At 42.3% G+C, this 26,808-nt stretch overlaps 4 protein-coding genes across 6 annotated transcripts in view; 3 read left to right on the top strand and 1 right to left on the bottom strand.

Moving 5' to 3' along the window:
• Window positions 1-1,423: 1,423 nt before the first annotated feature.
• Window positions 1,424-8,952, top strand: tgm2l (transglutaminase 2, like). Its single transcript, XM_030366963.1, has 16 exons — window positions 1,424-1,566; window positions 2,044-2,214; window positions 2,820-3,050; window positions 3,365-3,483; window positions 3,786-3,914; window positions 4,258-4,435; window positions 4,741-4,873; window positions 5,019-5,122; window positions 5,380-5,522; window positions 5,637-5,736; window positions 6,220-6,300; window positions 6,723-6,790; window positions 6,928-7,057; window positions 7,344-7,504; window positions 7,813-7,949; window positions 8,430-8,952. Exons 1-16 carry the CDS (start codon window positions 1,551-1,553, stop codon window positions 8,614-8,616), a joined length of 2,088 nt encoding a protein of 695 aa, XP_030222823.1. The 5' UTR covers window positions 1,424-1,550; the 3' UTR covers window positions 8,617-8,952.
• A 96-nt stretch (window positions 8,953-9,048) lies between these two features.
• On the top strand, window positions 9,049-15,916 carry LOC115551295 (cytochrome P450 2D15). Its single transcript, XM_030366975.1, has 10 exons — window positions 9,049-9,957; window positions 10,662-10,824; window positions 11,297-11,449; window positions 11,977-12,137; window positions 12,374-12,550; window positions 13,495-13,627; window positions 13,773-13,858; window positions 13,980-14,081; window positions 14,334-14,475; window positions 14,957-15,916. Exons 1-10 carry the CDS (start codon window positions 9,802-9,804, stop codon window positions 15,148-15,150), a joined length of 1,467 nt encoding a protein of 488 aa, XP_030222835.1. The 5' UTR covers window positions 9,049-9,801; the 3' UTR covers window positions 15,151-15,916.
• Window positions 15,917-17,156: 1,240 nt separating this feature from the next.
• On the top strand, window positions 17,157-21,928 carry LOC115551301 (lathosterol oxidase-like). 3 transcript variants are annotated; one of them, XM_030366985.1, is made up of 6 exons: window positions 17,160-17,435; window positions 19,599-19,816; window positions 20,079-20,211; window positions 20,408-20,508; window positions 20,944-21,072; window positions 21,407-21,928. In XM_030366985.1, the coding sequence occupies exons 2-6, from the start codon at window positions 19,607-19,609 to the stop codon at window positions 21,674-21,676; spliced, it is 843 nt and encodes a 280-aa protein (XP_030222845.1). In that variant the 5' UTR covers window positions 17,160-17,435; window positions 19,599-19,606; the 3' UTR covers window positions 21,677-21,928. The 3 variants fall into 3 exon arrangements, with proteins under 3 accessions (XP_030222846.1, XP_030222845.1, XP_030222844.1); XM_030366984.1 differs by having other exon boundaries at window positions 17,163-17,400; XM_030366986.1 differs by lacking the exon at window positions 20,944-21,072 and having other exon boundaries at window positions 17,157-17,400.
• A 1,059-nt stretch (window positions 21,929-22,987) lies between these two features.
• Window positions 22,988-26,808, bottom strand: part of tead1a (TEA domain family member 1a) — a 23,330-nt gene continuing 19,509 nt past the window's right edge. Inside the window, exons 11-12 of the mRNA XM_030366982.1 lie at window positions 26,586-26,738; window positions 22,988-26,443 (exon numbers count right to left, since the gene is read on the bottom strand). Coding sequence (XP_030222842.1) covers window positions 26,330-26,443; window positions 26,586-26,738 — 267 coding nt within the window. The 3' untranslated portion in view covers window positions 22,988-26,329. The remainder of the gene's footprint in view (window positions 26,444-26,585; window positions 26,739-26,808) is intronic.

Raw genomic sequence — 26,808 nt, 5'->3', positions numbered from 1 at the left:
ATGTCAGTCAAACAGTTGGAGAGGGTTGAGAGGGTGGAAGGACTGATGGTTTTGGAGGGGAGGTAGAGCTGTGTGTATATATATATTATATATATATATATATATATATATTTTGTTGATTTATATATACTTCATTCTATTTTATTTATTTTGAAGCACTTTGAATAACCACTGTGTATGATACTGTGCTATAGAAATACATTAGACTTTGACTTTGACTTTTATAATAGGTATTCTACCGTCATTAAAGTCACACAATCACACATTCTATGTTTCTCCATGTGGCTTCTCCAGCTATACTTTTGTTCTTTCCTGACTGTTCAATTGATGGCAGCTGCCTCATACCCACACCTGAAGGCAGACATTTGGAAGGTATCATCCTTCTGCTGGAATTTACCTGGCAAGAAGACTGTAACTCTGATTAAAAGGGATATTTTACCTGACATTAAATATTTGCCAGATTGGTGAGCTCAACATATCAAGGTCACGTTGGACTCAAAGAGGAACAGGAATCAGATTTTGGCAACTTTCCGCACAGGTGAAAGATACCTTCAATTCAATTCAAATTCAAATTACTTTACTTATCCGTTAGGAACTTCACATGTGGAGGGGCAGCAGGGTGTGTCCATACCCAACAGTACATACAATAAACACACACACACACACACACACACACACACACACACACACACACACACACACACACACACACACACACACACACACACACACACACACACACACACACACAGACCCCCACACACACACACACACACACACATGATATGGCATTGCCATATCATAAGCAGCAGTCTATTATTGGAGCAGTGAAGGGTGCCATTTCTATAGAGACCGGGAACTTGGAACATATCGATTGCTATTTTTATCTGAAAAAATCGGGGGACAGTGATATTAGGACTATTTGAACCAGTACCAGGCAGCAGGCATCCAGGTGATAGAAGCCTAGAGATCCCGAGGCCTCTAAAGAAGGTGGCTGGAACAGCGAAATATGCATGTTTGTCACTTGTTGGCCTACCTATTTGACATCTGCTGTTCTTCAGCCATAAGGCCTACGTGTCTCTTACAAAGAGCCGGTTGTTGCCCTAGACAAACACCTGTCAGTGTTTGTGGGCATGTGGACAAATGTTTTTGTAATGGTGACAGTAAATCTCATAAGCAATCCAGACGGTAATCCTTTAAACTTGCAACAGCAATCACTAACAGTTATATCGGCCTCAAAGTTACATCAGGGGGGACAGTATTGGGAAGCAAGTAACGATAAGAGCAATACTGCTGAAATCTAAGAATGTTGCAATATTCTAACACACACACACACACACACACACACACACACACACACACACACACACACACACACACACACACACACACACACACACACACACACACACACACACACACACACACACACACAGAGAGCAGTTCAGTTCTGTATAAATACAGCGTCTTGATGAGGAGTAGGCTAGGGCCCGGCGTTGCAAACTTGGACCAGTGTAAGAGCAACTCTTGGGAAGAATTTAGCAGAGATAATGGCCCACACAAACCGTGAGTAGCATTCTAACATTGGTTTTCATCACAAGTTTTCCTCGCCTGTCCTTTGGATCAATTATTCTCTCTCTCTCTCTCTCTCTCTCTCTCTCTCTCTCTCTCTCTCTCTCTCTCTCTCTCTCTCTCTCTCTCTCTCTCTCTCTCTCTCTCTCTCTCTCTCTCTCTCTCTCTCTCTCTCTCTCTCTCTCTCTCTCTCTCTCTTTTTCCTACAGTAGGAAAGAGAAATGTGCTTCGTCTAACTCTGCACTAGAGTGTGATATGACCAATCCACATTTCATAAACTAATAGACCTACTACAGCAGATCTGAGGCACTGGGCCTCCACATAAAGAATTCATCAGGACAGTCATCCCACTGAAGACAAACGACACATAGCTGTGTTTTACTTCTTAACATCCTGTCTCTGATTTTCATTTTAAGGTTTAATTGCTGGTGTTTTACTCCTTAACATCCTGTCTCTGATTTTCATTTTAAGGTTTAATTGCTGGTGTTGATCTGAGAAGCCAGGAAAACAACCGGGAACACCGAACTGAGGAGATTGATAGGAAGCGTTTGATTGTTCGGCGGGGACAAGCCTTCTCCCTGACGGTGCACCTCTCCGACCCACTGCAGTCCGGCCATGAGCTGGCCCTGGTCTTAAAGCAGGGTAAGCAACTCAAGGCCTCAATGCAGAGATGGTCACATAAAATAGAGCTACGTGAATTGAAGAGTCTCATTTGCTGCTCTATTCCTTTAACATTTTCAAATAGTTTTTCAAAAGGGTTGCACAACTTCAACAACTTCTCCTGCCGCAATGCGTGTGCCTATTGCCCTTCCTTTGTTTGGAATATCAAACCTCTTTCATACACAATCCATAGCACATAGTACTAATTAAACGAGTAAGCGCACTAAATCAAACACATCATAATACACCACGTAACACGCCATCACTACTGGAAGCGTGCTGACTGACAACCTCTTACGGAGTAACATCTTGACAGCTCATTGAGCACCCATGCTTCTTTCTGTCAGGGAGGGAGCCTAGGTTTCCCCCTTTACCATATTGTGCAATTCGCGCTGCGCATCTATATTACTTTGCTAGTTGCATCACTGGCTTGCAGTAACAAAAAAAAATACTCTATATATTCCTTCTATGAGCACACCATGGTATCTAATAACATAGTTCACCGGCACTTTGCACTTAAATTCTTCGGGGATTTTCAGATTATCAATTTGAAACATACTTCTGTATCCTACCTTGCATTTCCACAGATAAGATCAACGATGATATTGTAATCAGACAGCGAACGGCTGGAGGGTCCGGTGACAAGTGGTGGTTACACCAGCAGAGCGCGAGGAACGAATTACTGCTGACTGTGTACAGTCCCGCCCGTGCTGCCGTTGGCGAGTACCGCTTGGCTGTTGAACTGATGTCAGGGAATAAACTTCTGGAGAGGACGGACTTTACCAAAATGTACTTGCTGTTTAATCCCTGGTGCAAAGGTAATACTAGCAAAAACTCAGACACACAGACACAGCACATGTGCACAAACAAACGGTACATGCATATACATCTAAAATCTTAAAAAGATAATGAATCTCTACTTGACCTTTCACATGGCATTTCACTTCTGCAGCACATCCCCATTACCCAAAATGCACCTTTATAAATATGGAGGTTCATATCAACTTTGTGTGTGTGTGTGTGTGTGTGTGTGTGTGTGTGTGTGTGTGTGTGTGTGTGTGTGTGTGTGTGTGTGTGTGTGTGTGTGTGTGTGTGTGTGTGTGTGTGTGTGTGTGTGTGTGCGCGTTATTAGAAGATGCCGTGTACTTCCCTGATGAGCGTCTGCTCAAGGAATACATTATGAACGAGAATGGTCGAATTTTCACTGGGAGTGCGAATTCGATGAGTGGGTTTCCATGGAATTTCGGACAGGTAACACACAAACCACACACACACATACACACACACACACACAGACACACACACACACACACACACACACACACACACACACACACACACACACACACACACACACACACACACACACACACACACACACACACACACACACACACACACACACACAAACAAACACACATACACATTTGGATAATTCCTATATTATGACTATTGTGATATAACGGTAGTATCAATATCAGTATTTTCTTCTCTCTTTCTAAATTGTTTGACGCTCCCAAAATTTGCTGTCTGTCCCTTTGTGACATTCTCAGTTTGAAGACAATGTGATGGACATCTGCTTTGAGATCCTTGACCGCTTTAACCCAGCGAGTTCAGACCCCCCAAACGACATGCTTCAGCGATGGGACCCTGTCTACCTCAGCAGGGCAGTCGTTGCCATGGTAGGAGATTTACACCCACTTCTACCATTAGTTATTTTTATGTGTGTGTTGCATCAGGACAACAGAGCCAAACGCAGAACTAGATTGCAGAGCTGGCTTTATACAGATGTGCATGACGAAAATAGTAGCAACTAAAATCTATTTTACCCTTATGAAAACCAGAGTAAGCTATTGTTTTTGACTGGCTGTGAAGCTTGCAGCGTTAGGACTCTTTCATTAAAATAACTGTTGTAATAAATAATGAAGTAGTAACGACATGACAGGCACAGGAGCATAAAACAGTTACATTAAGATCATTTTACATCGTTAATAATATTTAATACTGTATCGCCCCCTTATCCAGGTGAATGCCAACGATAATGACGGTGGAGTCTTGGTGGGGAAATGGCAGGAACCTTACACAGGTGGAGTACAGCCAACCAAATGGATGAGCAGTGTGCCCATCCTGGAGAAGTGGAGCAAATCCAAGTCTGGAGTGAAATATGCCCAATGCTGGGTGTTTGCAGCCGTGGCCTGCACAGGTCAGAGGAATAACACAATATAAAAAACACCTACACACACACACACACACACACACACACACACACACACACACACACACACACACACACACACACACACACACACACACACACACACACACACACACACACACATACTGAATCAAAGCCTCATCTGAACGTCATCCTGAATTTAACTTTGCATTGTCACATGACTTGTCCATGAATGTCTACAGTTAACACAAACTAGTTTGACGCAATATAAAGGACAGACAGATGCATGGTGGGACTCTAGCCTTTCTCATGTGTCATGTGTCCCCTCACAGTGATGCGATGCCTGGGCATCCCCACACGCTGCATCACCAACTTTGCGTCAGCCCATGACACAGACGGAAACCTCTCCATCGACCGAGAGTACAACATGCATGGGCAGCTTGTTAACGATGATGACAGTATCTGGTAGGATCCTCTCGTGTTCACAGTACATGCAGACACACAGAAATCTGTTATGTTATGTATTATGAGTCCCTATAGGTATCATAGCTCACAACTTTGTGTGATTATAATGTATATCTTTTTTATTATTTTTTATTATTTGTGTCAGGAACTTTCATTGTTGGATCGAGTCTTACATGCAGAGAGAAGATCTACCTGAAGGATATGGTGGCTGGCAAGTCTTGGACCCCACACCTCAGGAGAGGAGTAGTGGTAGGGCCCTCTTGCCAAGTTTAGAAATGGGCTTCTTTATGCATAGATATATTTTCTTTTGCAAATTCTTTGTGCTCCCATATCAGTTTAAATCCTGCAAAAGAAACGACTTATGCTTTGGATATTATGATTATTCTTTAAACTCTTCTGTGTTTGGTATGCTCCGGTAAATATGGATCATTATTGCAAGTTAAGTGCAAAGTCCCTTTATGTACACTGAACTTTTTTAAAATAAATCTGTATTTTTTCCTTTCTAGGTATGTTTCGCTGTGGCCCATGTCCTTTGAAGGCCATTAAAGAAGGGGACCTCAATGTGAAGTTTGATGCTCCATTTATCTTTGCTGAGGTGAATGCAGACATCATCAATTGGGAAATCGGACAAGACGGTCAGAAAAAGCGGGTGGGTGATTATTATGCATGTCTTTATTCTTTATCCATTTTTATTACAACTTCTACCACTTTTTGCTTATCTTTAAAAAAAAACATTTGCGTTTCCTTTTTAAATGTTTTATAGCTTTCATCCAACTCTGCAAATGTGGGGAGGAACATTAGCACCAAAAGTCCTTATGGTAACGAGAGGGAAGATATAACCCTTCAGTACAAGTACCAAGAAGGTTGGTTTCTTTTTGACATCAAGAGACAGTGTCATACTCACTTATACCTTTACGATGAGGTGCTATGCTCACCCTATCATACAGTATAAAATACTATATCTTTAACGGCAACCTGTGAATGGAACAGAATGCTGTTAAAGTTTTAGACTTTTCTTACCTATATTAGTCACGTTGATTGTTGCTGATCAAGTTAGGACTAGAAGTAGAAGCACTGATAATGACAATGAACCAAATTGATTATATGACATTATTTTAAATTCCACTTTTTTATGGTATGGTGAGGATGAAGGGCCACAGTGATCGACACACAGACATTAAGAAACCTCTCATTGATCACTGTTAGCCCGAACCCTAACTACATCAGAAGGAAAACATTCTGTTTAGTTTAGAGCACAGTTGATGTTAATATTGGCCTCGGCAGAGGTTGTGGATCTGCCCATGTCCATTGGGCTGCGGGTGACCGAATCTGCTCCTGCTCCACAGGTTCAGCCAAGGAGCGGGAGGTGTACAACAAGGCAGGGCGGCGCATCTCCGGGCCGGTTGGAGAAGAGGAATCAAAACCAGGTGCAGTTTAGAGTCCTTGTGTTACCAATCGACCACAGAGCAAGCAACAACGTCATGTTCAATTGTTTAATTCGTACGCCCACGGAGGATAACCCACAACAAGATAAATGACCTTCTTTGAAAAGTTTTATTTTGATGCTGATTGCCTTAATCCCTCCATAGGTGAAACCGGCCAGCTTTAAACCTGGGCCAGTTTGAAAGGATTAAAAATCTCCTTTTGTTCGAGGTCCTTGACCCCCCCTCCCCCTTAGGCTCCATGTTGATCCACTTGATTGCTTCTTGAGAGGTCCCATCACAGCAATATATACTTTGAGCGCCCCTAGTTTTGTCTCATATATGATATTTTAAGGTTAATGTGTCAATACATTCATCTTTATTATACATTCGTTTTGTACAGGGATTAAATATATTTCTCTTCACAGGAAACGTGCAGCTGGAGATCAAGCACGCCAAACCTGTGTTCGGGACCGACTTTGACGTCATCTTTGAGGCAAGTTCCAATGTCATTCAGTGTCCTACGGATGGAGATGCAGAGAGTGCATAACACTGTACGATCCTGTCTTTGTGAGGTTACCGCTCATGGCTAGGTCCAATCATCAACGGATCTATAATTTTTCTTTCTCTCAGTTGGAGAACATGGGAGACAAAGAAGTCAGCTGCGAATTAAACATGATGTCAGAGGCTGTCACCTACAACTCAGTTCACCTTGGACGGTTCCAGAACAGCACGGTCAATGTTGTCATTCCTGCTCACAAAGGTACGTGGTCTAATGCCAGCACTTCAACCCCTCTTGGTTTAGAGACATAACAGCGCCATTGGCTATTTAGTATGAAATCACCAATTACACCCTGTATAACAAAGCCTTGAAGTCTTCTTTTTCTTCTTTGACTTGTGGATAGGGGGGTGGTCTATCTCTATAAACTTGGTAGTTCATATATATATTCCCATATTCTATATTTTAGTAATGGAGTACAACGTTTTGGTTAGCTATGGTCGTTTGTGTATACATTATTGTGCTGTTGTGTTCATTCTGTTCCCCACAGTCCACAGGGAGACGGTGCGTCTACTCTACACTAAGTATGCCTCAGTCGTCAGCGAGCACAACATCATCCGGGTGACAGGGGTGGCAAGAATGTCCGGCCAGGAAAAATCCATCCTGGAGATGGTCAACATCCCACTGAGCAAGCCCAAACTCAGTATTAAGGTGGGTTTCCTATCCATGAGCAAGATGCTAAGCCTCGTCCTTTGTGACATAAGCTGATATAAGTGTCAGTGCCGAATGACTAATATCTAAAAAGCTTAAGAACTGTTGATTAACCTTGAACCATTGCCAGTTTATATGCAGGTATACAGGTTAAAGGTCAGATGTCAGGTCATTTGAATAGAGTTAAATTCAACTCAGGCTCCTCCCTTTAGTGTTAGTTTTTCCACAACATCGTCCACTCCAGAAGCCAGTGTGGATATAGAGTGGAGTGCACCCCCATTTACATTCCTAATCTCTCCTTTCTCCAGGTTCCTGGCTGGGTGATTTTACATAGGAAAATCACCACCGTCATCACCTTCACCAATCCATTGCCAGTGCCACTGAACCGAGGAGTGTTCACTGTCGAAGGGGCTGGCCTACTTCCCACCAAAGAGATCCGCATTTCGTAAGTATCTGTCCAAAAAAATTAATAAATCAGTGATGACATACAACATATAACACATATCACTTAACTGATATGTAAGGGTTTTCTTAATTTATGATCAACTGTCATACATACACCAGTATGTAAAAACATCTGATGCTGGCCTGACAGTGGGTTTAGCATTGAGCTGTCAGTCAATATACGCACAGCGCTTGTATATAAAATGAATCAATGCAGTATAAAATACTTTTATAGATAATTTATGCAAAATACTAATATTTTTCTGCAAATTAGTCTGTTAAGTCATCTTACCTTTCTCTTCAATATTCCATATCTTCCTACTCATGCCTTAAACTACTCTTCTCCTCATCTTCTTGTCCCTCCACACTCCACTCTCACTCTTCATAACGCTCTTGAGATAATGTAAATACTGCTACATAATATGTACTCCGTGATATAGATATGCCCATCATGTCTGTGTCTGTGTCTTCTCCCCCTCAGTGGTAGCATCGCTCCAGGCCAGCGTGTGTCTGTGGAGCTGTCATTCACACCCATGAGGGCGGGGGTCAGGGAGTTCCTGGTGGACTTTGACTCCGACAGGCTCCAGGATGTGAAGGGAGTCGCCACGCTGGTGGTCCACAAGACCCCACCCTCGTATTTTCCCATGATGCCCAACATATTCGGGTAGAGAGGATTGTAATGCCCTTCCAGTTGTGATCAAACCTTTAGCTGTCAGCAAGGCTCTGGCACTCACTCTTATACTATCAAATATATCTAGCAATTCAAGGTGGTTTCACTTCTCTTAATATACCATGATGTGCAGTGCTGATTGAATTAATGAATAAATTAATTTATATTAAAGTGAAGAAAATGCAAATATTGTATTGCGTTAAATGTGGTATTGCTAGACATATATCCATTCATTTTGCACTTCTTTAGATCACTATTTTTTCATTTAATCAATTTTTTGCCACGCTTTCTGTATCTATTCTTGTTTAATTGTAATAAAGACATTTTATGCAAACTATTATTTGAGCCCAATATTTTGTGGCTAAACTGAGGGGACTGGCTAACAGGCTATCCAATGTCTCCCAGAGCATTGGTTGATGCAGTGTATAAGAAATTGGATTGAAACCATTGGATTGCTCTGCTTATTATTTTGAGCAGGATGCTGTAGAGGTGGCAGCTCATCTGCTTTATTGAGCATTCCAAAGCTTGGGAGAAAGCCTACCCGAGAATCAACCCAGCCCCCTCTTGAATTGCGCAATACAAGGTTTTTTGAGAAGAGTCAAGTACACACCGAAGGTCATTAGCTTTGGTGGAACTACACATCTTTTGCATACTACGAAATCTTCTCAAACCCATCAAGGAAGGACCCTCCCGTCCCTTTTACTCACATATATATGTTGTAAATAATGAAGTCCTCCAACAGGGAGGACGTGAGATAAGAAATTCAGTGTCTACATCGTACAACCAACAATAACACAGTACTATTAAATAAAGGCTCTGTGTGTTTCTGGAAAGTATAATAAATATAAGCCAACATGATTGATAGAGGGGGAGAGTGTGTGGGGGCGGGGAGGAGAGACGACCACTGACCGCCACTCTCGGTCGTTAAATATGGAAATAGTAATTGTCGTGCGCCTTGAACCTCGTCCAAGACTAGGTAACCGGTCTTTAGCAAGTTTCACAGGTTTGGTATGTCTACCAAGGTCTCGAATGCTTTCAAAGTCAAAGACGTCACTCTCTTGTCACATGATCAAGTTTAAAGTGTGTTTCCTTGTAGAGTAGATGTAGCCTAGATCGTGCATTTGTTTGGGAGTTGGAGCGTCGTTGTATACATCCACAGCCTGAAGGATCGTTCTCTTCCACCATGATTGGATCCATGGTTCTCCTCTTCCTATGCCTGTTGTTCTTCTTCGTTCGCACCAGACGGCCGAAGCGCTTCCCCCCTGGGCCCCAGCCTCTGCCGATATTCGGGAATCTGCTCCAGCTGTGCCTGGAGAATCCTATGAGAGATCTGGAGAGGGTGAGAGACAAGTTTACCATACTCTTTTACCAGATATTTAGTGTTTAAATACATTAAAATACCCTCCGATTATTAAGAAGTATGCATTTATTTAATGGGGAAAAACTGTGGACAATTTACTGATAATAATAATTGTATTTGTTATTTCTGCATGCTTCTCATGTGCTTTCAAGTTTTTAACTGAGTTCAGAGCAAGAATGTGTCGGCGGCGGCGGAGGCGCCAGGGGTGGGCGTTTGGTTGGGGTGGGGACCTGACCTGTGGGGAACCCACTTGATTCCAACCTGTTTCACTGTCATAATAAAATGTTGGCGCAACTTGATGGGCCCTTTCCTTTGTAATTTATCTGCGTGCGTAATACAAAGTGTGATGTGTGAGCGTGTGACCAGGTTGAAATGCGTGTGTCTCACGAGACTTGAGAGCTTTACTATATGTCCAAGATGTGACATTGAACGACAATAGATTACCGATTGCTAGTTGGGTGTCAAACATTTCCAAAAGACAGCCACACGTTTAGGCTTAAATTGTGTTTCAACATATTTTCGGACTCTAAGTAAACAAAATGTACATTCAAGACTAAGACTGAAAGCCTCGATAAACTGGCCTAACTAGTTGCAAATGTTGTTGTAGTTGCGTAGGATGTATGGGCATTAATGTTGGACGTGCAACTTGTGTAACTTGTGTAACTCGTCTGCTTCTTTTGTAGCTGAGACTTCGCTATGGCAACGTGTTCAGTCTGTATTTTGGAAGCCGGCCTGCGGTCATTCTCAACGGCACCAAGACCATAAGGGAGGCCCTGGTTACCAAGGGGACCGACTTTGCTGGGCGCCCAGATGAGCTGCTTCTCAGCCACATCACGCAGGGCAAAGGTGACATGGCGTGACGTAGAAACATGTTTATGTCAAATATTTGCATTTATACAAGCCACAGTCCTCATGACACTTGTCTGCTCAAGACCTAGCATTTTATATTCTCTCTAAAGGGAGTAAGATACTTAACGATGTAGGTACGATTTAAGAACTATTATTTGAGTGTTATTTGTCATAAATGGCATAGCCATCCATCAGCAAGTAGTAAGTGAAACAACACTCTGAGAATATCAGCTTTGAGTGGACAGTTCTTGCCTCTATATATATTCAATTTGTAATCAAAATTTGTTGGACCAAGGATTCATAAAAGATTGATATCTTTAGCTATGCAAATAACTTCTGATCTGTGACGGTCTCTCCTTATCCTAGAACCTCTGATCATTGAAAAGCCTCAACATATGAAAATCCCCATTTCCACACAAACGATGTGTGGTGCTGTGCATTGAAGTGGGATTGTCGTTGTGGTCCTCAGGTGTTATCATGGCCAACCACGGCCCCAGCTGGAGGGACCACCGGCGCTTTGCTCTGATGACCCTGAGGAACTTTGGCCTGGGCAAGCAGTCGATGGAGGACCGGATTCTGGGTGAAGTGGAACATGTCGCAGCTGAGCTGGAGAAGAGCAACGGTAAAGCTAGGGCGTATTTCTTAGCAGGGAACCTAGGACGTGTTCACCATAGAGTTTTCACTTTGGGTTTAGATTCAGGGATATCAGCGGGGACAGGAATCAGAAGATGATACATTAACCATTTTAACTGCCAATGCATCATGTTTTATGATTCTGCGGTTTTTCGCGGTCATGCAAATATTGCAATATGATATTCTGAGTGTTTTTATTTAAATGTAATCTTAGTTTTTGCTGTTACAATATTGGTTTAACATTGTTGGCTGAACAGAACAGAACATAAGTGGATGCAAAATGACTATCGGCTCCCAATAGCGGCCTCTGTAGGATAGTACCATTGAGTTGCTTCTACAAAGATTACATTGGCGTTTATGCCATTGATTTTTGAGTCCACTTAACGAGTGTATTGCAGAAGCAAATACAATGATACTTGAAATAATCAATTTGTATTTGTTTCCCCTGTCCATATGATCAAGATGTCTAATTCATGTCTTATTCATGTCTTATTCATGTCTTATTCGTCCACCAAGGAAAGCCAATGAACCCCCAGCTGCTGTTCCACCACGCGTCCTGTGACATCATCTGCTCCATCATGTATGGGAAGCGCTATGAGTACGACAACCACTTCTTCAGGGCCATGATCAAGATGATGGCCGACTGCTCCAAGATCGCCAACGGGGCCTGGGGGATGGTAGGTTTTACATTGTAGAAAACAAATTCAACACCTTTGTTGCTGTTCAAACACAACTCAACCCAAATCCCTGACTGTGTCATTTCGATTTGATATGTTTTATGTATCCACAAGGGGGGAACTGGGTTGATGATGTAGGCACATCATCACACAAGACATGTTGAAAACATGATGGTGTAACATCGCTGTGGATCAAACACAGTAATCATGCCTCTATCTCTTATTCACATCTATAGATTTACGACAACCTTCCTCTGCTGAGAGGCCTCCCTCTGCCCTTCAAGAAAGTGATGGACGATTATAGCTGTGTCAAACGTCACGTCAAAAGCATCGTAGAGGAGCACAGGGCGACACGCATTCCCAAACAGCCCAGAGATGTCATAGACAGTTACCTCGACCAGATTGAAAAGATGGTAAGGCGTTCGGGCGGCTGTTCACCAGAAAAAAATCTCTCCCTCATCCAACGTTTAACACTGCCAAATATGCCTGTCTTATGCCCGCCTTTTTCCCGGCATGGTCCGCACGTTTACACTGACCAAGGTTATATACCGGCTTGATTTCAAACCCCATTTACTTTCTCGGACCCTACACATATTGGGGGTTTCATTTTGATGTAAATGCGATCAGACGGCTCTGCGGTTCCAGGGGCGGGACTTGGGTAGAGGTGGTGCTGCGTTGTCTCTGCAACAGAGGCAACGCAGCGATATCAACACGAGTAGCTCTAACTGGGGAGACGGTGAAATCCGCGAGATGCTGACCATCATGGGAGAGAAGGTGATGCAGTTGCATTTAACGAAAACGCTGCAAGTTGGTGTCATCTACGAGAAAGAGGCAGAGGAAATTTCCGTACGAAGCTTTTGTAGGGGATAAAAAACATGTGGTCAGCAACATATAGAATATGTAGGCTTTTTTACAATTGAAAATAGTAGCCTATACTGAGATGTCGTCTACTCATTCTTGCATGCGAGTGGCTTGAAAAAAAACATTCAAAAACATTCAAAAACATTTGTAATGCTGCTGCTATGTGCCCTCAATTGCCCCCTGGGGACAAATAAAGTTTTTTTGAATTTGAATTTGAATTTGACTTTGGAGTATGCTAATTATTATAGCCCCGCCTACTCCAATGAACCAAGAAAGCTGTCTCCAGGACGAAGGCGGATTATACCTCCTCGGTCTTACACAAGCAAAACAGTGAATATGCAGGGTGTGACAAGCCGCGTCCGTGTCTGCTTGGCACTGTAAAAATGCTGACTCACTCTCTTTCACCTACAACTCTGAAATGGTAGCGACAGTACCTTTTCAACTGTATCCTCTCCTCACTTCTTATCCTCACCATGCCTCCTCTCTCCTACCCTAGCCGAAGGGCAGTGTATTTGACGAGGAGCAGTTGCTGGCGACCCTGTTGGATCTCCTGTTTGCCGGAACCGACACCACCTCCAACACCATCTGCTTTGCCGTGTTTTACCTGACGACCCACCCTGAAATACAGGGTAGGGTGTGATGGCCGCCTTGTTGCAATGACTATGCAGCTATCCAAATCTGAACTGGTTCTGGAGTCGATCAAGAACATTATGTACATCATTGATTGGTCAGGAAAATAAATAATTATTTTCTGTCACTATTTCTCTTTCTCAGAGCGTTGCCAACGGGAGATAGACCAAGTCTTTGAAGAGAAGGAAATGGTCAGTTTTGAAGACAAAGATAGGATGCCCTTTATGCAGGTAATGTGAAACAGGATGGATCAGACTCAAACAGTTTAACCGAATGGACCCTGCGTGGTGTATCCTCAACTATGCACAACATATTGTCCAGGGTATGTCATTCTCCTTCTTTTACTCTCAGGCAGTGATTCAAGAGTCGCAGCGCTTTAGCAGCACTCTGCCTCTCAGCGTCTACCATTCAACCACCAGGGACACCGAGCTGCAGGGCTATCAGATACCCAAGGTAGGACACACTACTGCAGCACACACACGCACACACACGCACACGCACACACACGCATGCCACACACACGCACACACACACACACACACACACACACACACACACACACACACACACACACACACACACACACACACACACACACACACACACACACACACACACACACACACACACACACACACACACACATACATACATACATACATACATACATGGACATACACATTTTCATTTGGTGATTGCTCACAGGGAACGCTGGTGATCCAGAACCTGTCATCGGTCCTGTATGAAGAGGGACAGTGGAAGTTCCCCCACGAGTTCAACCCTGACAACTTCTTTAATGATCAGGGAGAGCTGCAGAAGCTGGAGGCGTTCATGCCCTTCTCCGTTGGTAAGAACCTATGTTTATTCCGATGGCCACTCTGTGCTAAGTTTGTGGTAAGGCTGTCGATTTCAGGAACCTTGCTGACAACAGAGTGGTCTAAAAGAGATATTTTATTAAAACCGTATTGTACAGTCGGCGATAACCATAAATAGGTATTGCATCAAACGTGGAACAATTTCTAATGTTTTTATATCTTATATCACAGCCTGTGCTGTGAGAAGGTGACTCAAACAACCACAGAGAGAGGTGCAGAATTAAATATAAAGTTACTTTGGAATCATATATTGTGTTTTAGGCTAGCCTAATGACTAGAATTTCAGAAACAGCATGAACTGATAGAATAGAGTGTGGAACACAGGTGAACACCTGTCAATCTTTTGAAGACAAAGCTTTAAACTACAACTGGATCTACGACTCATGATGTAGCCTGATGCCAGATGAACGGTAATGTCCCTGATACATCAATGACAGAAGTGTTTCTCTCCAGGCCCCCGCATGTGTCTGGGGGAGGGGCTGGCTCGGATGGAGCTCTTCCTCGTCCTGGTGACGCTACTGAGGCGCTTCCAGTTCGTCTGGCCGGAAGGTGCGGGAGTGCCGGACTACACGCCGGTGTTCGGGGTCACCCAGGCCCCTAAAGCCTTCAGCATGGTTGTCCTACCAAGAGAGAGTCAGAGGCACTGACGGAGGAGTGAGAGGAATAGACATTGAGGTTCAGGAATCAGAATACGAGAGAATGTGATGGAAAATCGCACATATCCTCCTGACTGATGATTTGGTAACAGGTGGGCTTTGGATGGAATGTTCTTAAAAGCTTTCTTAGAAAATTAAATGGTCAGACAGACAGTAAATATGAAGCAATTTGAAAGCATGTTACTGCACAGTATATTGCAGATACAGTATGGTGGTATTATTGATTGTATGTTAACCCTAGGCTACATTTTTGCACATATGTAGATATTTGGCAGTTCTCATGATTGAAAACTGCTGAGGTTTACACTAGCGGTCAGTATACAAAACATGAGCAACCCTTACATTGTGTGTGTGTGTGTGTGTGTGTGTGTGTGTGTGTGTGTGTGTGTGTGTGTGTGTGTGTGTGTGTGTGTGTGTGTGTGTGTGTGTGTGTGTGTGTGCCACTTACCATGATGTCCTACAAGCAGGGACATAGTGGTTCACACTAGAGGGAGGGCTGGAAAAAAGATCTGTGCAAACTGCTTACTTTTGTCTGCAGCAGGTGAAGGCACATGAATTCCCCAGGTCCTCCGTTTTCTGGCAGCAGGTGCAACATTTCCAGCTCTTCGTTTGCTTTGCATTTGAAATGTCTTCAGACTCTTCCAGTGTTTCTTTATCCAGTCCGCAGCTCGGTTTAATCCATGTGTGTCTGATATTTTTGTATATTTTTGGAAACCTTTTCATGCCTATAAAAAATACTATGTCTTGATAAAAATAAGAAATGTTGCCATTATTTATTTATTCATAATCTATGTGATATTTCAACAGTGTTTATTCATCTGGATTATTTTTAAGAATGGATAGTATTAATTTGACATCTGGTTCCTTTTCCAATATATTGAAAACGGGTTAGGGTTAAAAAAACGCTATTTGTAGATAGTAAAATAGAGCTCATCCCTGATTTGAAATGGATGGCTTTTAGGACATGCTCGGCTGTCCTATATGCAGTGTAAGTCTCTTCAATAGCAAACATTTGTGTTGACTCCTCAGGATCTCCCCTAAATATACTTATATATAAATATCTTATATTTCTATCATTACTTTTCCCACCTGGAATGCCTTTTAGGATGAATCTCCACTCTGTTCAAGCAGAATTTAGATGAATAAGATTTCATTTTCAAGCTTATTCTAATATTTAAACAATTCTTCAGCAACACTGAAAACTAGACGAAGGAAGATGGAACATGTGAACTGATGGGCCTGTTATAGGCCATCACTTCTTCCCGATCCCGCTTCCCAACTGAAACAAAATAATTGGGGAGCCTGCCCTTGAAAGTTTTTCCTGAATGGACGGTTGCACATGGTGGAGAAACACAGGGGTAACTCAAGGAACCTCCGGAAGGTTCCTTGAGTTATACACAATTCAATTTAAATGTTTGATTTAAAATGTAGGCACATTGTTTACGTCAAAATGAACCTCCTGAAGGTCAACACATGCATGACTGCATGTGATGTATACAATGTGATTTAAAACGTTATAAAACTTGGACTTGTAACTCGTAAATCATGGTCGTTCGATCGTGACACCAGCTGAATTCTCTCTCTCTCTCACACATAAATCTGGGGATTTCTTTGGGGTCTGTACCCCAGGAAGGTGAGATCCTTGTGTGTGCCGGCCACAAACTGGTTTCATTAAAGCAATACAACAGCTTAAGAGACAAGAGGAGACTCAATGGCCTAGCTGTGTTTCATGTTAATTATATCTCATGGTTACGTTAGTCAAACAATGTCTCATTGTTTAACTACTAAAAATGTATTATTGTTATGAATAATAACCCCAATTCTAGTTGATCGAAGACTGACATCCTCTGACACAATTCAACAGCACGAGATTGATGTGAAAAACAAAGGTGGCACTGTGTGTTGGATTCCGATGGTGTGTGCGTGCGTGTGTGCGTGCGGGTGCGTGTGTGTGCGCGTGTGCGTGTGCGTGGGTGCGATTCTGAGAAATGAATCCGAGCAAGGGGCTTCCTTAGTGGATATCTTTTACTGCGTCCCCCATGTCCCGGGAATCCGGGATCAAATTCCACCCAAAAATGTCTGGGACTCTTTCTGCTTTGCAGCCCTTGCCACACTCCATTGACAGAGTCAACACTGATCAGAGATCATAATGCAACTTCACTCAAGTTAACTTGATCTTGGAAGGACAAACTAAATCCAAGTTACTTTTGGAGGGCCAGGATCAGACCAGGTGGCAGAAGGGTAAGAACATGGCGACGGTGTGAAACGTCTGGTCCGTGAGTCATTTTACTGTAAATGCCTCTCAACTTTTTAGATGGTTGACAACCTGTTCTTCACGCATTCAAATGTGCAAGAGTTTATTTCTTTAACAGTCCTTTCTTGATTTTATGCAACATTATATATATATATATATATATATATATATATATATATATATATATATATATATATATATATATATGCATATAGGCATATATTGTGGCAACCCGGTTCCGTCTGCCCCGCCTCCTCAAATGAACACGAGTCTCTGATGCTCAAACACTGCCAGCGAAGGCACGTTTATTAAATCCGACAACAGAAAGTGGGGTATCTCCCGATCAATGAAAACTACTGAAAGACTCCGGGCTCCGTGAGCCACTGGGGACGCGGCGGTCCTTCCTCACGTGCTGTCTCGGTATCCCGATGCGGTCGTCCGTCGGTCGAGTCCGTCGGTCGTCTCCCGACCGTCCCCAGGCAAAGGGCCGTCCAGGTAAGGTATCTCGGTCCACTCCCAGCTCCTGCATGGGTCACATACCCTTCCCCCTAGACCACGTCTCCGCTTCTCTTATATAGCCCTCACCTGGGTCTGATTGGCCTGATAGACAGGTGTCTCCCGTTGGCGTTGAGTGGGACCGCGCTAATGCGGCCCTTGGCGCCCTCTAGGGGAAAAGGGTGGTAGACTGCTTGTATTACCTGCCCCTCTGGGCTTCCAGGGCCGCCGTGTCGGGGCCGGGTTGCCACAATATGTAAATTTATTTACATATTTATACATCTATTATGCTTTATTGCTTTTTACTATGTATAATATATAAATTGAAATAAAAATGCCATCCACTCAAGGAAGATAACATTATGCTTCCAGTTTGCAAGTGTTCATTTGATAAATATCCCAAAATATCAATATCAATACATTCATTATTAAATTTTCTGTTGTACAGAGCACTATTAACATTTATCTATATATAACTTTATATTAAGCATTTAGAAGGTCAAAGCCATGTCGTTATCTGCCGAGAAGCCCATTCTTCCTGGTGGATTAAAGGGGACATATTATGAAAACAACACTTTTCCTGGGATTTGGGGTGTTGTTTTGGGTCTCTGGTGCTCCCACGCGCATACAAACTTTGAAAAAAGTCCATACATGATTTTTTCTGATGTTCGCACATTTCAGAAGCAGGGATATGCCAAAGAGCTCCTCCCGCAGTGGGGAAAGCTCGGCGGCAGTCCAGCTGCTCCGGGAGTACCATCCCTTTCTCCACCAGAGCTGCCTGACTGCCGCAGAGCTCCCCCTGCCGGAGCTACAGAGACTAGAAAGAATGCGCTGGCATTCTGAAGGGACTGAAACCAGGGGGGTAGGCGAGATTTTTTTTTCTAAAAGCTATTTCCAGCAAATAGCTTCAAACACATGTTTCCTGGAACTCAAATACTATGTTTACCATCATATGTCTCCTTTAACCTGCTGGTTAAATTACTCTGTTAGAGATTATACTACTTGGTAGCAATGAGGGTTAATTTACTTTTTCAATGGGACTTAAACACGTGGGTGGAATACAGAACAAATTACATTAATACATGGAATACATGAACAGAGCTATGTTCACTGGTGACACTTTGGCAACACCAAGGGGAAACAGTATTGACTGTGGTTAGGGTGGGACCGGGACATCCTCAGCATACTTCACGGGAGGGTGATAATACCGTCTGAACTCTACAGCTCCTTCATAGTTGGCATCTCTGCGTCTTCCCTCAACAGTCTCCTTGTTCAGAAGCTGAGTGTGAGGTGGCTTCCTCACTGTAGATCCAAAAATGTATGCTGTGATAACCCCACACTTAGATATGTGCTACCCTTTTCCTAGTGTATGCATGAAATAAATTACTTTATCACTAAATTAGTAAATTCTCTTTAGTCCTCTTTTTAACGATAAGTTAAACTCTTATCATTGGTTTAAGCTTTGAGAGAAAAGCGCCCATGTGAACTCCAATCTGGAGTTGACACATTCTTCAAGTGTACAAACAGTATGTTGCAATGTATTTTCCCATCATTCATGTTTAAAAGTACTTCTCTCTTCATCCCTTACAAATTAAAACGGTCTATACTGTTTTTACGATTGAACACGATTTTGGGGATTTAAAGTTAGTGTTGGTCATGTAACCTGGCCATCCCCCGTTGGCTGCTACAGATTGATCCATGGACTACGTGCTGGACGCTGCAGACCGTAACCTTCTCACTCCCTATGTGTACCCTGCGTCGTGGCCCGAGGGCGGGGCCCTGCGGCAGGTGCTCAGCCTGCTGCTGCTCACCAACCTGGGGGCCGAGCTGCTCTACCTCGGGTTTGCCTCCCTGAGCTTTTACTATGTCTTCGATCATCGTCTCATGAAGCACCCATTATTTCTTGAGGTAGGTGGTTTGAACAGATGATATTTATTATACCCCAAAAATTATGTATAATATTTTTAGATATATGTGTATCAGAAAATAATCCCTAAATTTCCCAACCGCATAACATGCTGCTTTCAGGAATGCTTTAATTTAAGATTGAAACCTGGCACCGTTCTGTACCAGTCTTCACTGTGTCAATCCCTTTATATCAACGTGAGGTCAGTACAACATTGCAAACATTCTGCTTAAAACCTTTACGTTGCCTCGTATGATTTCACAGAACCAGGCGCAGAGAGAAATCAAGCTAGGGGTGACCTCCATCTTCTGGATGAGCTTCCCAACAGTCGCCTTCTTCTTTGCTGAAATCAGAGGACACAGCAAACTCTATGACAACATCAGTGATTCGTCCTCTGGTAGAGGCTACCTCGTGGGCTGCCCCGATGGCATCCCACTGAAACATTACAACTGCTGGTTGTTCTGCTCTGGGCTAACAGAAATGGCCCTTAAAGCTGACAAATTTATATCAAATCTGCACTCAAGAAGTTGTTTGGAATATCAACCTTGATGACCGGTCTATAACGTCCACCTTTGGGGGGATTTCTGTCACAGGCTGGCCATTGGTGATCCTGAGCATTGGCGGTTTCCTGTTCTTCACAGACATGGTGATCTATTGGCTGCATCGGATTCTGCATCATAAAAGTGTTTATAAGGTGAGCTGTAGATATAAACAGTCCCAAGTAGGTGGTGGATTGTGTTCTACTTTACATGGATATAGGATGCCCTTAATATTTAAAGGTATTGTCTTGTGGAAAATGAAATAGGGACAATCTATTGTGTCTTTATTGACAGGTGAATTGGAAATGAGAAAGGAACCCAACATAAACGGATTCGTAAAAAGCCATTTCTGCTTCCGAATTATTCTCCTCTCACATTTTACGACCTTTGATTTCGATGTGATAAGTTATTCAGAGAGGATGACAAACAAATTCCTAAATCAACACACATTAATAATAACAAAAATATACACACAGTCCTTAAAGCCAGTCTCTTAACAACTCGATTCCATTATTAAACATTATACAATGTGCTGTATGAGTGTTTAACACACCCATGCCTAACTTGAGTCATCTCTTTCGCCGGGTTAGTATTTGCACAAGCAGCATCACATTTTCAAGGTCCCTACGCCGTTCGCCAGTCACGCTTTCCATCCGGTGGACGGGTTCCTTCAGAGTCTACCGTACCACATCTACCCGTTCCTCTTCCCTCTCCACAAGGTGACCCCAGCACGCTGACTCGCTTCACTAAACACTGACACATATAGCCACCTTTTTAAGTCTGGGATTAATTAACTTTACCACTATCTCTATCTTTGTAATTAAATATGACTGCAATGAGAGTAACGATAGCTTTTTACAATTCTCTTGCTAGTTTGTATTATCCATATATCTAGATAGATGGATTGATGGATGGATAGAAAGAGATAGATAGATAGTTATGCTGGCTGCATATAGGCCTATCTCTACTGTACAATAACAAGAAATAGGTTTCTATTCCATTATGTTTATTCAATCATCTGTCATATCCTCTCTTCTATCGGCTTACCACCAGGTGGTGTACCTCGTCCTGTTTGTGTTCGTCAACGTCTGGACCATCTCCATCCACGACGGAGACTTCCGTATCCCCTGGCCTCTGATCGAGGTGATCAACGGGGCGGCCCATCACGTGGACCACCACCTATATTTCTATTTCAACTACGGTCAATACTTCACTCTTTGGGACCGTCTGGGAGGCTCGTACCGACACTCCTCCGCCCTCCTGGGGAAGGGGCCGCTGGACCACGTACGAAAGCTCTCCGCCGCGGGGAAGTTAAGGAGATGAGTGTCAATGTGATGATTGGGTTCAGCTTCTTCATGGAGTTAGTTTGACATGTTAGGTTGCAACAACTCACTGCAGCCAACCGTCATTGAAAAGTGTTGACAATGTTTCCTAAACTGAACTGGATACTTTGCACTGAAGTCAAAATAAGCTTCTGAAAGTGCAAGTGCAAGTGAGAATTGTTAATGGGAACAATGACTATTACATCCTCATCCCAGCATAATTGACAAATAAATATATATATATATATATATATATATATATATATATATTATATATATATATATATATAGATATATATAGATAGAAAGATATCCACCTTATAATAAATAATAATAACTAAAATATAATGAGTATCTGAATGTATTATGTGGAGAGTTTATCATTAAAGTATCTATTGTCAATGACTTCTTGATGAGCTATTGATTTAATGTTATTTTTATGAATTAACTTACATTAAGATGCATTGCAGAAATGCTGCTGTTTCACTGGAAATCTCAATTTGTTCTAAATATTTTACATTGGATGCACTTTTTTTTATAGTAGCCTATGAGTAAACATTTTGGTAGGGAATAGTTTTTCCTGCCCTGAATGTATTATATATAATGAGATATGAGTAAAAAAAAAAAAGGCTTGTCAATTTCATATCTTGCATACAATAACACTGTGAAAGGTTTGAACAGGGCCCCAACCACCATCTAATTTGGTATTTGGCTCTGTGCGAATTAGGCTCCAGGTCAAATGTATCTGCAAAGGAACCTTTTTATCAGATATAGGTCTTAGAATCTTAGCAAAAGCATTGCGTTTAATGGATTTGGTCACTTATTTGGGGCCCACATCAAATACATCATGATGTTAAAGACTTGAAACCTTATAGCTACAGCAAGTATCTGAGTGAGATAATGGTGCGAAGGCTTCCGGTATAGTCCACTAGGTGGCGGCAGTTCACGATAAAATTACAATCTTTTTAAATTTTTCGTATCCGTAGCAGATGAGGCATTTTACGTATTTTTCCCCATACAATACATAAATAGTCATACCGATAAATACTTATTATTGTATAGGTTCAACTATGTGAAAAATGATTTCGACGATTATGCTGAAATGTATAGTTGAGATGGGGTCCAGATTTTGATGATTCATGAAATGAAATGGTTCTGCGTTAAGGCCTATTAACCCTGACATTTTCTTATTATTTTTTAAATAATTTAATTTTGATTCCTTGGTAGTGTAGGGGGCGAGGGCTCTAGATATTAAATCAATGTATTCATAAGTTGTTGTATGGTTAAGTATTGCATAAATAATATAAGAGCCAAGTGTACAGATGACTGTTTATTTAAATTGAATAGCATATGCGTACAAAGTTTCTACAAAGCTATAAAATATCTAACATCATACTTTTAGCCATGAAGAAGAAAAATCAAAAACATATAAACCAACCAAAGATCAGACCCTGTGCAATACCAATAGAGACCAATCCTAAACGCATCTGTTTCTTCTCAAAATTGGATAAACATTATAATATCAAAGATATACACAACATCTGTACCAAACATTGTCACCTCTATACAAAGTAATTTATAGAAAACATATCCTGCAAAGGTACTTTCAAGGCCATATTGGAGTTAAGAGATAGAATTTGTATAATGGGCAATAGGTGGTTTTGAAAAGTTACAACCTACTAGCACTCGAGACGAAACGGGACGAGACGTTAAGGACAACAAGAGACGATAATGATTAATTTCCTTGTGAAAAGCACACAACACATTACAGCTTTATCCACTTGAACCAAACCAGACAAACGCGTTTGCCTTACATTTTTTTTGCACATTAGCCGTCATGTTGTGTGGACATACAGATGTTGGTCCTCACAAGAGACTCTGCTGATAAGACAGAATGTAACCAACTTATATATAGTTCTTAATATCCCGACGCAGAGCTGCTCATTATGTTACGTTTTAGTGTTCGCTATTCAGTGATTATCTAATGTGGAGTGGTAATGTAATGGCAGACAGACAGACTCCATTTAAGCAGTGAGCTACCTTAAACAGGTCGATAAAGCGACACGGTCCAGACAAGCAACCTACTTGTCTGGTTGGAGACCCCGTCTAGTTCTCCATTCACAGTATATAACATAATGTATTTCAACCAATTCATGGTGCTTCAAAACAGTATTAATAGGAATCTATGCCCAGCGATTTGAGCCAGGGCAGAATACACACACGTCGGGTACATGACGCAGAGCTACAGTGTTCACTGTGCTTCCATGCTCCTGGATGACATCAATATATGCTCCGTGTTAATCCTGACACCTGCCCGCCATTACACATTCAGGCTGCCACAATGAGGAATACTTCACATTGTAAATAGGACTGATTTCCCCTTCGAGGGAATGCCGGTGCAGATATTCTCAATATGGATCTGTAGGCACATAAAGCAATGATGCTTTATGCGCCTACAAGACTGCCTGTCTTGTTAATGTTTAAAGGTGTTAAACTGTGTTTGTTCGGGCAATATTAAACTGTGAATTAGGAAAATTTGATGTCACCATGGAATGTCCTCAATCTTATAACATCTTAAATCTAGGCAAAGTCATATTATTGTGGCTTGGTGGTTCTGTAAAAGGTGCCATGCACTCAGCGCGTTCTCTTCAATTACTAGGGATTAGCCACGATGGATGGCTCCATGAGGTCTTGTTATTGCATTGAGATATTCCAAGTAGGTTACATATTTCATTATACGGTTGGCAAGAGCATCCAATTAGCATATATATATACACACAGGAATATTGTATTAAGGCGGGAGTTACATATTTAACCCTATGGCAACCACATGGTATGAATATACCAATAACTATAACTATGGGGACATGGTGGACGTGGAACCAGTAACATCATTAAAGAAAACATTTCCATGTGAACAAAGCTTACTGAGAATGTTTCTGAATATTATGTTAACATCTAAAGGGTTGATTTGTAGTTGAGGCGTTTTCAAAAGCATACAGCAACACCTGAAAAGCGTTTCCTAACAGAAGGCACTTGATGGTATGTATAACCTCCGTTTGTGTTTTTTTTCTTAATAAAGGCAAAGTGTTTTCATATATCAACAGTCTTGATTATAATAAACTGCATCATTAAAACATTCTCTGTCCATATTGATAGGATCTAAACATGTGGGAGCTGTTGGCATGACGACCTGGCGTACAATAGGATGGAATGTAGAGGGTGACGTTGCCATGATACAATCAATGTGACGCAAGCCTTCGTCTGTCTGCCAGTGTGTTGGGAATTGTTAACATATTGGTTTCTTTCTTTGGTGCCATGTTATGGGAAACCATGAGGGGAAATTTTGTTTTAAATAAGGAGCCTGTATAATTATTGCAGGTGTAGGAAATGCATTGAATTTCTCCAATCAGTTTATAACAACGAACGTGTATCCTTTTGCCATGTATCACAGTGTTTCTCCATGGGAGTGACCATAGGATGTAACATTTAATCGGGGTTGATAGTTTTTATATTTAGTTAACTAGCTTTCGGTCTAGTAACAAAAGAGAACAGGGCGTAGCTATTAAGAGTAGGAATAATTCATTCTTATAGATTTGTAACAAAATTAGATGGGTTTTATACACACATTTATATATATATTTGTATATATATTCTTGTCAACGTTTGCTTGTTAGAATGTTTTTGTAAGCAAAAGCTACAATAAACGTTGTGTATTTCTTTGGGATAATCCTTTTTGTGCAAGAATGTGCCTCACAACTTTAAAGTATACACCACCGCTATCCATACACAAACAATAATGTCGTCACCACAGCTCTGTTAATAAAGTTATTCTCTACCACAGCTCTTCATTAATGATACATAGGGTCTGATCTTCAATCTTGTTTCAGTGTCCGCACAGTTAACACACACACACACACACACACACACACACACACACACACACACACACACACACACACACACACACACACACACACACACACACACACACACACACACACACACACACACACTCACACACACACACACACACACACTCACAACACCATACACTTTGAGTGAGGAGGGCCTCGGGCATGTTTGACTTTCTTGTTCGTCTTTACCTACGCAGAAGTGCCATCCCCTTAGCAGACAAGTTGCAGTGGATGGAGTAACGACTGTGACGGAGATAAGGCCAGCCCACTGGGATCGACACTAGCCACGTATGGCTAGTTGCTTGTGTCTTCACAAAACCTGAAACGTCACATTCCCTGAAGCGCAAAAAAAAGCCAACAAAGTAATATCAGCACAAACCAGACCTGGATCGTAGAGCATTTATGGCTGCGTTACCAGCACCCCTTTCGCAAACAACAATCCCCTGCGTCAGGAAACCGTCTTCAAAAGTGGCATAGCGTCCGGCAGGCCGTTTCTCGGGTAATCGGTAAACTACAGCCATAGAGTTCTGTCGTCAATGCGGTCAAAGGTGGACTGCTGGGTCGTCTGGGTTTTGGAATGGCAGCGGTTGGGAAATCGCAGCCGGCTTGCGTCTGGGAAGTCACCGACGCCATGTTAGTGGTTTGAAAACGAAGCGCACGTTCCCTCACACACACATCTCCGGGTCGGCCGCTCAGAGCCGGGTGTCCCGGTGGAGGTGTTCCCCGAGGACGGCGGGTTATTCCTTGATGAGGCGGTAGATGTGGTGCTGGGCCCCGTGCTCGTTGTTGGAGACCTCAAAGACGCACGCCATGCACAGCAGAGTCTCCTGCGTGTCCCTGTTGCTGACCACCTGCAGGGCCACACGGACGCACACACACACGGTGAGACCACACACACTCACACACGACTCACTCAGCTCATAATGTAGATGGTATATATATGCTGTGCATGTTAAATACACACACACGCACAAACATAGATGGTATTCTCACCAGTAGAATAGTGAAGTTCTCCAGCACACTGTTCATCATGTATTTTTCGGGCAGATGTTTGAGTTTGTGTATAAAGTTAATCATGTATTCACACATCGGGGATCGGTTGATCCTGTAGACGAAGCGGCCGTTTTCGAATCTTGCGTACTCAGTCTGGGGATAGGGAGAAATAAAAAATGACCCACGAAACAAATCCGTTCAGAGGGTGAATGAATCTTCTTCA

This window comes from Gadus morhua, chromosome 9 (genome assembly GCF_902167405.1).
Source record: "Gadus morhua chromosome 9, gadMor3.0, whole genome shotgun sequence".
Classification (NCBI taxonomy): domain Eukaryota; kingdom Metazoa; phylum Chordata; class Actinopteri; order Gadiformes; family Gadidae; genus Gadus; species Gadus morhua.
The sequence above is the reverse complement of the archived record's forward strand: the minus strand, read 5'-3'. Positions and strand labels throughout refer to the sequence as shown.